The sequence below is a fragment of the Cajanus cajan genome, chromosome 6, assembly GCF_000230855.2.
Source record: "Cajanus cajan strain Asha chromosome 6, NIPB_CcT2T_4, whole genome shotgun sequence".
Lineage (NCBI taxonomy): Eukaryota > Viridiplantae > Streptophyta > Magnoliopsida > Fabales > Fabaceae > Cajanus > Cajanus cajan.
Window position 1 is genome coordinate 34,050,880 of NC_138522.1, and position 12,492 is coordinate 34,063,371.

Sequence of the window (12,492 nt, forward strand, 5' to 3'; positions counted from 1 at the left end):
TCAGAAATTCAATCGGAGAAGTACCAATTCAAGGTTTCAATCGATATAGTAAAATTTTCATAATTCAACAATAAATATGAATTTTCAACCAACGTAATTCAACACGAACTTAATAAAATTTATAGATCTATGAATTCCATCAAAACATAAAATGTAAGCACAATCTCACAATTTTAATAAAATTCAAGAACAGTGAATAATTGAATTAGACAATTTAGGTATAAATCTAAGTCTAAATCTAAATTTAGATGTAAAATTAATCTTCAATCTCTGTTCTAAATCCAAAATGAAATTCATAATCATGAAAAACAAAAGAAAAACCTAAGAAAAAAAAAGAATTTGTTCAATAAAAAGATCGAGAACTCAAATTTTATCGTAGTTCTTGAAACCTAAAATCGATTAACGAACTAGCCATGAATCATAATCATGTTGTAACAATCCAATTCGTGTAAGTAAGAGAAAAAATCCAAGAGAGAGAGAGAATTTTGAGAGACTTCTAAGAGAAGCAACTCTAAAATATGAAAAATAAGGTATATAATGTAAAGTGTGCAAGTGTTACACTTATTTATAGACTACACTAATGTGCCTAATATGAGTAATTAAAGGCCCTACTCACTAAATCAACTAGTTACATCATTAAACAAATCCTAACATTACAATCTAAAAAGAAAAAGAAAATATTGTGTAGGATTGTAACTTTGAAACACAATTTTGGGTCATTTAACATTTGAACTGGCATTTTCTTCTAACAGAGAAGTTGTAGAACTCTCTCTTATCTTTCTAGGAATACCAAGAACGTCCAAATTCAATGTCGAGAACTCTAGATATGGCCTACACAAGAAAAAAAATGTCAAAATAAGAAAAAAAAATTATGAAAATTAACTAAAATTTACAACTAAGACCAAAATGATTCACTTTAACAAATCAAAGCTAATATTCACAATATGATACTAATAAAAGTCAAATAAACCAAAAATAATGCATAGAAAGATATATAAGAATTGGTCTATTAGTGAGTTTGAACCTTGATTGAAAAATAGACATGAAATAAAGGAGAAAAAAATAAAGAAGAGAAAAATAGATATAAAATAGAATAAAATTTGAAGTACTTGATTTAAGAGAAATAAAAAAAATAAATAAAAATGAAATAATTTGAAGTGTTTCATTATGCATGTATCCACACTCAGTTTCATCTTTCCCTCTCAAGTAAGTGTGTTTGATCCAATTGTGGATTAGGTTCAATTGAACTTTGATCCAAACATATCCTAAATTTGTTGGTTTCTTAATTGCATTTTTTACACCAAGAAATTATTTTAAATCTTAACTAATTTGAATTAAGTTGGATAAACTCGATTAAAGGGACAAATTCATCTTATACTAACCAAGCTAATAAACAACTCGAGTAGGTCAACCTGAAAGAAGTTTGAACATGCCAATCCCAAATGAATGAATAAGCTAACTTATAAATGTACTTGTATATAATGTGTACCAAGCATACATCAAACACCTTGTGCTCTAGCATAAAACTGTATAACCACCTTATACATGATTATTGAGAACTACGAGGAGGTTTGACAATCATCAAGAACAAAGAAGGTATGAATATATATTCTAATTGGTAGAATAGACAAATAGGCTAATTTGATTATCAAAGTTCTTTCTCCAAGTATTCACCCATTTTAACCAAGATTAAAATATATTTGAGGGAAGATCTTATTGAAGTATAGATCCCAAAATATTGTCCATATGAGAAGACTCTTGAGATACAGACAAAGTCCTACATCGATAAAATTATAGAAAAAATAAGAGTTTATAAAATATATGTATACTTCCATTAATTGAAAGACCTTTTGGATGATAATCAAAAACAAAATTTAACCCTAACAATGATACATGAATTTGGTGACAACTAATAAGTTATAACAAAAAGTGATAAGTGATAAAATGATATACAAAAATAGATTCTGCTAGATTTGGTGACAACCAATAAGTTATAACAAAAAGTGATAAGTAACAAAATGATATATAAAGATAGATTTTACTGAAATAAAGGTTAGGTCAATATTTCATCATCAATATTTCATCATTATGAAGTTGTGTGAAATGAATCGATAAAAATAACAAAGTTATAATTCTCATCTTAATATAAATATCTCTTCAGATAAATAAATAATCCTAACAAAAACTTGAAGGCTCAAGAGCTTGAACTCTTGTCATATTTCGATAAGAACAACATATTCCATAAGTTACATTAACAATTCAAAATTTGAATTTAAGAACCTACTTAAAGAGGAAACTAAATTACTTGCTTTACATAGCGGAGTAATTATGTTGGTTCTTTGAATATTATATTGGGTGCAGATTCCAACAATCAAACAAACATGAGAAACCAATGAAATAACTGAATTGTTCAATCTTCAAATTTGGTTGTTGGGAAGTACCAGCACGGAAAGGGGGTTGATGGGGACCTGACCTGTTTAAACTTTAGACAATCTTTGCCATTATTATTTCCAGAATGCCACTGGAGTATATAGATTTGGCTACTACCATTTGTCCATTTCTCAAGTATGGATTCTGTCTACATACATTTCTTCTCAAATTTCATCCACAAACTTAATAGAGAATGGAAATGTTTTGTTGCTACCTTCAATTCTTGAACGCAGTTACGAGTCCATTATTTTCAAATACGCAATGTAAAATTCAGGTGATAAGGCTCCGAACTCTAATATTAGCATGTGAAAAGGAATTGTTTTTAAGCTCTGCGTTTTGTTTCTTTTACATTTTTGTATCCATTGAAAGAGTGTGTTCGGATAAATTTTGGAAAAAAAAAACTATTTTAATGATATAACTTTTACTTATAAAAAAATCAAAAAGCTACCTGTTCTAAATTGAGAAGAAGAAAAAAATAATAGTAAGCTTTTTGTTCTTTTAATCAAGAACGTATCTAACTTTCTTTAAAATCTTCAAACATATATTTTGTTAAAAAAAAATTCTTTGAATGAACTAATTTCAAATGCCCCCTTAAGAGAAAACAATTGTTTGCTAAACCTGCAACTACCTAAATGGTAAACCGATTTATTTATTTATTTTTTAAAAATGTGTTGAGCTTTGAACAAAATGTAAAAAGTTAGGGAAATGCTCCTTTAAAGTGGACATGCATTTTAGAAGATAAAATACAACAATCTCGACCTTTAATTATATAAATAGTGCAAATTTTTATCGTGATTAATTATTATTTTTTAGATTTATCATTTTTCTTAACATTCAATTGTTACTTCGCATAATCTTACAAGACTCAATCATACAATAGTGAAAAATAATCATGACTACTCTTAATATTATCTTCATTGACTCAACTATCCAACATGTCCACAAAAGTATTTTTTGTTGAATTCTATTTTGATCAAGTTTCTCACTTTCTCTTATCCGTGTATTTTCTCTACATTAGATTCTTTTTTTTTTTTTTTTTTGAACATTCTAAAACTTAAATGAAGCAAGATTTCATTCTTGATGAAGATCAATGGAGCGCATAATTTTTTTTTTAATGTTATGGTACATTAATGATATTTTAAAAAATAAATACATTTAGGTGACAATTTTTAATAAGCTTAAAAAATCTGATCCATTTATATAATTAAAGATAGTTTCACTTTACTCTCTAGAGTGCATGTTACACTTTAGAGGACTCTTTCAAAAAGTTATCCAATAGTCATTATAAAAAAAATTATAATGCTACTCTATTATAAATTATCAATCAGTGAATCCTTGTAAGTAAACAACTTACTAATAAATAAATAAATAATGAACACATAGATCTCTATAAAACTGTATAAAATTACAATGATATAATACATTAGGTATATTATATATCATGATTTAGAGAAAGGGCAAATGAGAAAAATGGTTTTAGAAAGCATATACAAATCAAGTGCTTCTAGGAAAACAAAACTTTGAAGCAACTATATACTAACAATTCATGTTCTCCTCTCCAGTGAGTCAGAAATCTGTAAATGATCATATTCTTTGCCATCTTTTTCTGCAACAAGAGGATCAGGATTCACTTGACGAACAAATTGTCCTTTCACTCTGGGGCGCTGTTCCGCTAGTTTCTTTCTGCTCTCATAGCGAACCTATTAAAAAGTACAAGAAAAAGTTAGCCTCTATTTGAAACAATGATAATCATTCTATAATACAATGTAATTGTTATAGTGGTGAACCTTCTTCTCATAGCATCTCTCTTTCCTTTTCAAGCGGAATTTGTTTAGAGCTGCTTCTCTTTGGATAGATCGATGAGAGTTTCCATTGTTTGTGAGGTCTTCATTCTTGGCCTCTGAAGCTGCCATGACAGTGGTAACTTGTTCAACATTGCTGCTACTTCCACAGTTGCTTCCATAACCGATGCTGTTAAGATGGCTTGCATTTCCATTACAGAAGCTACTTGATACACTTTGATCAGTTGTAGGAGAGATATGTCCTCGATCCTCTGCATGTTCTGATTTGTGTTCCTGTGTGTATACTATGTGGTTTTGGGTGTTGTTTCCATTTGGACCACAAGGCTCATAAAGCTGCTCTGAACTACTATCTTTCATATTTGACTGATAAAATGCATTTACATGAAAGTTTGGTTCAAGGAGCACAACTGAACTTGGACTCGGCATTGCCGGGGGACCTGACTGTGTACGAAACACTGAAGGAAGTACAGAACCATAGGCTGTGCATAGATCATTGAACCTTACACCCTTTACTTGGATTGGAAGAGAATGCCCATGCTGGGACTGTGAGGTTGCAAGTTCAGATTCTTTTGATTGGACTGTAGTTGGAGACATGATACATTTTTGCATACTAGGTGTTGAACTATCTGAGTTGCAGCCAGTGGCGACATGAGAGATATTTTTCTCACAATTTGTTCTCTGTTCTCTTTGTTGATCACAGAAGTTAATTAACACAGCAGGCGTCGAGGCTTGCAAATGCCTGTTAGTATACCTGCAACCATTTCAATGATAAGCATATAGAACTTAAACAGGGCAGTGAAATTTTGAGGTTACTTGACAAAATTTATAAACTTATTAGCTTCTTCCCCATACCCTACAGAAGAAACAAATCACACTGTAATATTTAGTTATCAAAACTTAATATGCTTTTATAGTTCTGAAAATTATATCGTTTTAAAATTTTAAGATATCTCAAAATTATCACTCTATAATCACCATCTTTAATGTATTTCAGTAGGTAATTAACAAAAGCCAAAACCTGCCACTCCATAATTTAGGCAGGAGATTTGTTATTTCTACACCTGTCAGTTTGTTTAAGGTGTTGAACTCCTTTATAGTAAATTAATTAAATAAGGAAGGCATGCAGACATATACAAGCAACCAACAGATTTCTACCAGTTAATGATAACTACAAGCAACTTCAAAAAAATTAAAATAATAATAACTAGGGATTTTAGCAGTTACCGCTTGAAAGCTGAAGCATTAGAATGCATAAGGGTGTGCCTGTCTTCAGTGAGTTCATTCTCAAAGCTGCTAGGACGGGATCTTCTCAGAGAAAGATCCAATTGAGGAGAGAAGTCAAACTTGCCTGTGCAATTAACTGTGGAATTCTTTAGGGTACAGTTTGGATGAGTACGAAATGTTCCAATCAAGTCTATAGCTTCCTTGGAAGAGTTAATTTGAACATAGTGATTGTCACGAGCCTCATCACTGATGCTAGCATTCCCAAAATGCTCTGGATCAGCATCCTTGTCCTTAGTCGTGCTTGCCTCACCATTTTTGCTAACACCCACAGTTAATCCTAAAAAATACAAGTTAGGTTAAATTTCTGATATTCTTCATAGTCAAGTAACTGTGCATAACAAAGGATTATGCAGTAAAGTGGTAGAAACTTACCTCCATCACGACTGTCATGCATCATCAATGTCTGGCCTAAACGAATGCATGTTTCAACTTCTTGAGTCTCTGTCCCACTTGGATATGCTTCATCCCCACCTTTCAGCGGAGAAAATTCCTGCATGTCATCGACAGGACCACTCTCAGCTTCCAAGTCAGGCTTTGTACAAGAGCTCTGCAACAGAAAGCAAACATGCAGACTCTATGAAAATTTCACCAAGCCAACCCAAGCTGGAAGCATATTTCTTTTAACTACAAGAGGCTTATACATAAATATCTAATGGAAAACATAATGTATTTGAAGTACAATGACTAAATATATTGAGGATGCCTGCTGTCATACCAAAAGGTAGGTAAGATTCAGCAGTATTCCAAAGAAGTTGAACAGAAGATTAACATAAAAATAACTGGTGGGCAATTTCAGACAGATATGATAGAATTTCCAAGCTAACCAGAGATTAGCATGAAAAAGAGTGAAAACTGGACATAACAAATGTACTTGACTGTGTATGTTCTTTGTCCTTCACAAATTTCTACAAATAACTGAAAAATATAAATAAAAAAATAAAAATAAAAAATTCTAGGTCTGGGAGACTAACCTGTGCATCACTTCCTTTCTCAATTAATTCCTTATTTCTCTGAATGCAAGCAGCATCACCACTTGAACGATTACTAGCAGCATTATTTTCAGCAGTGGCTTCAACCTTCTGCTGTGCAACACTCTCGTCTTGAGGACCATTTATGCCAGTGGTTGACTGATAGAGGAAATAAATTATAAATTAAAATTTAGATCAGTTGTCAATAAAATCTGAGTATTTAAGAGAAAAAGGGAAAATAACTGAAAAATGAGTGAGCAGAAGTCTTACTGATTGTCTTCTCCAAACATGTTGCCACAAATTCCTCAGTTCATTTTTTCTAATGGGCTTAACAAGATAATCAGCAGCACCTCTCAGCATGCATTTGTATACCGTGCTAATTGAATCTTGGGAAGACATCACTGGAAAAGCATTAAAAAAATGCAAATGGATTACTTCATCTACTAACAAAGTTGGAAAATTCAGTAGCAGCTAAAACATGTATCTTGGATATCATACTTATAACAGGGATGTTTTTGCAAATATCATGCTCCATAATTAATGTGAGAAGAGCATAGCCAGATATGGACGGCAAATCCACTTCTGTCAGTATTAGATCAACACCGTGCGGTCTTCCCTTGAGTAATTCCCACGCCTTCAAGCCATCCGAAACAGCAGCCACTGCTCAAAGCAGATGAACAAAGTTATTTTTTAGTTCTAAGGGCATGTAATCAGTTAAGTACTACTTTTCTCACGTTACAAAGGTTCAGGTTGATAATGAAAAATATTTAGACAACTGAAAATAATTGTATCATGTTTATAGCTAAAGCCGGTAGTTTCCAAACTGCCAAGACTCTTAAAAGCAAGTTGAAAGGAGCCATTAGTTCCATAGACTTTCATTGAACCCACATCCCCATCACATAACCTGTAAGAAAATAGATAATTTTTTTAAAAAAGATTTTTTTTTTATTAAAAAACATAAAATAAGCAAAACGCCTGTGTTTCGTGCACAATTTTTTTTCCTATTTCATAACCTTTGAGACTTCACTCGTATGTCAATCCTTTCTCAAATTGACAGTCCAAAGACTCTGCTTTACTAATAACTTCTTGCTCTTTTCCACCCTTTTCATTGAGAAAGAAGCTAGTGCCTAGAATCAATCAAACTCACGGTGTCATCCCTCAAAATCGGGTGAAAGAGGAAAAAGCAGAACAATCCACCCTAACCTACATGCTTATATCACAGGAAGCAACCCAACTCGTAGCAGGAAACCGTATAAAAGAGGAAATTGACCAGAGACTAACATAATGCAAAATTGCAAAAAGTAATTTTTTTAAAAAAAAATGGAAATTACAATCTTGAGCATAAAAGAAGCAAGCAAGTTCCCATATCCAGGTCAGCGAAATGAATAATAAAAAAAAAAAAATCAAACACAATTAACAAAACAAGACTTGATAAGAACGAAAACAAGGTTGGAGGTAGTTGTGTTACCTTTGTAGCTGCATTTTCTAAGAAGCGCGGCTATAATCTGTCTGGTGGAGTCATCAGCTTCAACCAAAAGCACTCTCAAAATCATCTTGGGCAAGAACTTCTCCCACCTCATCAACCCCATGCTGTTCCCACTCTCACTCTCTTCCCTCACCACCCTCACTGACTTGTCTCCACTCGTCACCACCTCCCCCATGTTATTCCCAGCGAATCAATCGCACCACAGCATCCAAATTCAGAATCTTGGGAGAACCAAAAACCTGAACTTGTATCCAAAATTTGGAGGGTAAAAAATAAAAAAGCAAGGAAGAAAAAAGGCGATATATGGAAAGAGAAGAGCGTCAAGTTTAACAGCGGAGTGATCGAACGGCGTGGGACAAGACAGCAACGTTAACCACCCTAGGATCGAACGGCTGGCGAAAATATCCTGGTTTGGGAAAATATCTAGACACTTGTAACCCCTGGCCCACATGGTCCACGTCATCAATCAGATCTGATTTTCGACCAAAGATCTAAAGCCAAAAAGCCATTGGGTTCTCGTGGTTTGGTTTGGTTGGGTTGTTGCTTCTGCTGGTTGCTGGTGGTGGATATTTTTTCACCCTTTTTTAATTTTCCCATCCATATCCAAAAAAATATCACAATTTATTTGAGTGTGTGCGCATTGGGATATTTTGTGTGTGGGACAATGGCCATTAGCCAGAAAGATATTCACATATAATAAACCCACTCCCCAAGGCTCAGATATTTTGAGGCTCCCAATCTATCACATGGTCGACACCTTGACACGTGGCTCTGTCCTAGCGGATGCTCTTCTTTTTAATTTTGTGGCTTTCAATTTGTCAAACGCTATCTCCCACCCCACGCGCCTTCTCTCTACTCGCTCCTCCATTCGCTCCCTCACTCCACCATCACTCTTTCACTCTCTAATGGGCTCAGATAGCGCGCGTCTCTCCCACTCGACCGTAGCCAATCAAACTAACCACACTTTTCCATATCCTATTTCCTCTCTCTAATCTAATCATTAACTATTTATTTACCAAAAATTCCCTAACTACCCTAAAACACTACCAATTATTCCCCTCTCTAGAAGGCTGCTATTTTATTTTATTTTATTATTTATGGCTGATTGCATTTTTTCTTCCTTTTTAATTCCCAATATAAATATTCTTTTTTATTTTGTGGTATTTATAACTCTCAATATTCTAATTTCATATTTTAAATAATAATAAATGTTTTAAATAATTATTTAGGTTTTACAATTGCTTTAGACTTTAGATTCAAACCACCGCATACAGAGTAAAAGATCAAATATCAAGACAATGTATCTTAGAAGAAGCAAATATCTTCTCTTTTTCTTTGCCCCCACTGGGGTTGAAACTTGAAAGCCATCTAAAACAAATAGATATAGACAAAATAATCTTGTTTTAGATTTTATATATTGATCCATACTATCACCTACCACTGTTGTTTAAAGCCATTTAATTCTCCACAAATTCACTTTTTAACTTACAATAATTTTAAATCTACTAAAGTATATCTGCAATAAAGATAACCATGACGTACGCAAAAAATTGAATTACTTTGTGAGTTTTTGTTTTCTTTGTGATATTCCAGGACACCATTCTGATCATATTTTTAATAGGCAAGAGTTCAACAGAGGCTTGTTGACATAAAATTTGAAAGAAAGAAGTAAAAAACTATCCACGACAATATATCAGTTCACAAGTTACTACAATCATAATATCCATTAAATTCTATTGAACAAAATGTGTTATGCTATTATTAAATGTTAGAGTTATCTAATAAATTGCTGAATTATCTGTTTCTATGGGTAGCCAAACTCCCATCAATAGATAATTTAAGGAGTTAGATTTTATTTTGACATGATATAAAATTAATCTCGTTCAAGTGTTAGAATTAACTTTATACTCTGTTAATTTAAATACTTTTAATATTACGTGAGCTTTTTAATTACTTAATCAAAGTTATCTATCACATGAATCACATATAGTAATTATATAAAAACATTCATTAAAGAAAACATATAACGAACATGTAAACATAATTCGATAAATAAAAAATATTTTTTTTCAGTCTTTGGGAAGTAGCTTTGGTTTCAAGTGAAACTAATAACCTTAATTGAAGAGCACTTGAACGCGTGACATAGATTCACTAAGACTACTTTGGTCGGTATGAGAGTCTAAACTTCTTCAAAGAGATTTTTACGGGTCAAGCTATTTATGGACTAAACTTGGATTTTAAATAAGGAAAGGTTCCTATTTCTTTTAATTCATTCTTTTCCACATTATTATTTAGTATTATATTTCTTTCTTAATAAGTTCTTAATGATAACTTTCTTCTTTTGGTTGATTTTTTTCCTTTTTGGTTGAGAAACGATAACTTTCTTTCATTTTGTAGTAATTTTTTTGTCCTGAAAATGCTATTTTACCATTCTAAAATCTAATATATCTGTGTTAATTTTTTTTATATATATATATTAGCGTGACAAATATTTAAACATATATGACCGGTTATTATATTTATTTGTAAGTGCTTGTTATTAGTTAGTGTTAACTACTCATAAAAACAGAGCTTAAAATTCAAAGTAACGCAAATTAGAAATCTTATTACGCCAGAGAACAAAGTTATATGGATTGGGCTAGCTATTAACACGAATACATCAACAACAAAAAAACACATTTAAATTCATAACCTCCAATAAATTATGTGCATGTTTTTATCACTAGCCACTGTGGTTGGCTTAAAATTTTGTTTGATCGAGAAATTGTTCCTAACCCCGTAGATGTGCCTCTTTGGGTATAAAATATCTAAACACATCAATGGGCCTAGTTGTTACATGACAAATACCGAATAACAAGATAATTTGTGTTTTAGAATTTAGAGTAAATGAAGATGATTCGTAAAATTATATTCTACCTAAATTTAAATTGAATTGCAACATATGCAGTTGATTCGATATATAGACTTTACCTTAGAGCATCTGTAATAGGATTGCTTATAAGCAATCCCCTGTACCACATCACTGCCACATCAGTTCGGACCCATTTTATGGGTTGCTTAAATTTTAACAAAATTGTTTCTACAAGTAACTTTACTAAAATTTAAGCAACCCATAAAGTGGGTCAAAGTTGATGTGGCAGTGATGTGGCACAGGAGAAGCAATCTGATTGAAAATACTCTTATGAAGCAGAAGTAACAAATTAAAATATCGATGTAGACTTCAAAATGAGTATTTCCTCTATATTTTACATGGTGATAATGTGAATAACTTTTACGAGTGTAGACTTAATACGACAGAGGAGGGAAGAAAAAAAAATGTTAGTTGTTTGGTAATTCAGTAAAGAGGTGGAAAGCCACATGCATTTAGAGAGCACGTGCGAAGGGCGATGAACCATTTATCCACGTTTTGATTGCAAGCTAAAATGATAGAATCAAAACAGAATTAATGCACTGTTGATCAAATAACTTGCACAACTTAGGTGAGGACGGGACCGATACTGACCTAGCATACCAAATTCTTTTTTCTTCAAAGCTTTTCATAATGAGGTCAGGTAATATTCGAGAAAGAAATAAATATCTGATTAGAAAGAATATTATGTTTGTATTTTTGTTTTTTTTTTAGACATCATTGTATTATGTAGTTTCTCAAATTTAATAATCAAATATTAATTTGTATTTAACTCAGTATTATTTTAACATTATCGAGAATTGAACTTGAGAATATTAGGTCAATTCACGTTTCACGGTAAGTCTTACAATTATTGGATAAAAAGATTTAATTTTTTTTAAGATGAAAGATTTTATTTTACATTGGAAAAAGTTTATTTTCATGTGAGTTTTAGAATTATGGAAGAAAAAAATCAGTTAAGAGAATTTTTTGATTATGGAAGATTGGGAAAAGTATTGTATTATCTTATTTATATTATTCAATATACTTTTATCAAAGGTAACGTATTTTGGACCAAGTACTCGTTACTAGAGCATGTGCATGATGCAAAAAAGAAAGAAAAAAGTAGAGTGTTTTAAAGTAAACTTTGAGAAAGTATAGAATTTGGCGAATTTGGAGTATCTTGATTTTATGAAGCCTTCTATGAGTTTTCATCAATTAATCTTTTTTGACAAGTAGTTGCAAAATCAAGAACAAATGCAATTGAAAATCAAAAGCAAATTAGATGAGGATGAAGAGAAACACTACAAATGAAAAGGGGATGATAAGTCAAACGGGGATTCACCACAAAGGATCAAGATCCTTTGATAAGTATCAAGTTCTTACTCAATAACAAAAATAAGCACACAGACTCTCAAAATAATTCAATTCTCAATTGACTAAAAGTGTTTACATGAGTTTGGGCAGGTCTATTTATACCTTATCCATGAGAATAGTGTGTTGAATACTCTAAAGAAATCTCAAGTCACACCTAAAGAGTTTTGGCATGCAAATGAATTCAAAACTTAATTGAATATTGAATCTCTCTTTAAGAGCTTTTTAAAGGGGTGGGGAGGGAAAACAAAAAATTTACCG

At 32.0% G+C, this 12,492-nt stretch overlaps 1 protein-coding gene across 1 annotated transcript; it reads right to left on the reverse strand.

The window, feature by feature from the left end:
* Positions 1-3,791: 3,791 nt before the first annotated feature.
* PRR5 (two-component response regulator-like protein) lies at positions 3,792-8,544 on the reverse strand. The gene is made up of 8 exons (XM_020348204.3): positions 7,953-8,544; positions 6,983-7,144; positions 6,755-6,885; positions 6,488-6,643; positions 5,889-6,063; positions 5,457-5,793; positions 4,218-4,983; positions 3,792-4,130 (listed from the first exon to the last, which is right to left on the reverse strand). The coding sequence occupies exons 1-8, from the start codon at positions 8,143-8,145 to the stop codon at positions 3,975-3,977; spliced, it is 2,076 nt and encodes a 691-aa protein (XP_020203793.1). The 5' UTR covers positions 8,146-8,544; the 3' UTR covers positions 3,792-3,974.
* Between the last annotated feature and the right edge of the window lie 3,948 nt (positions 8,545-12,492).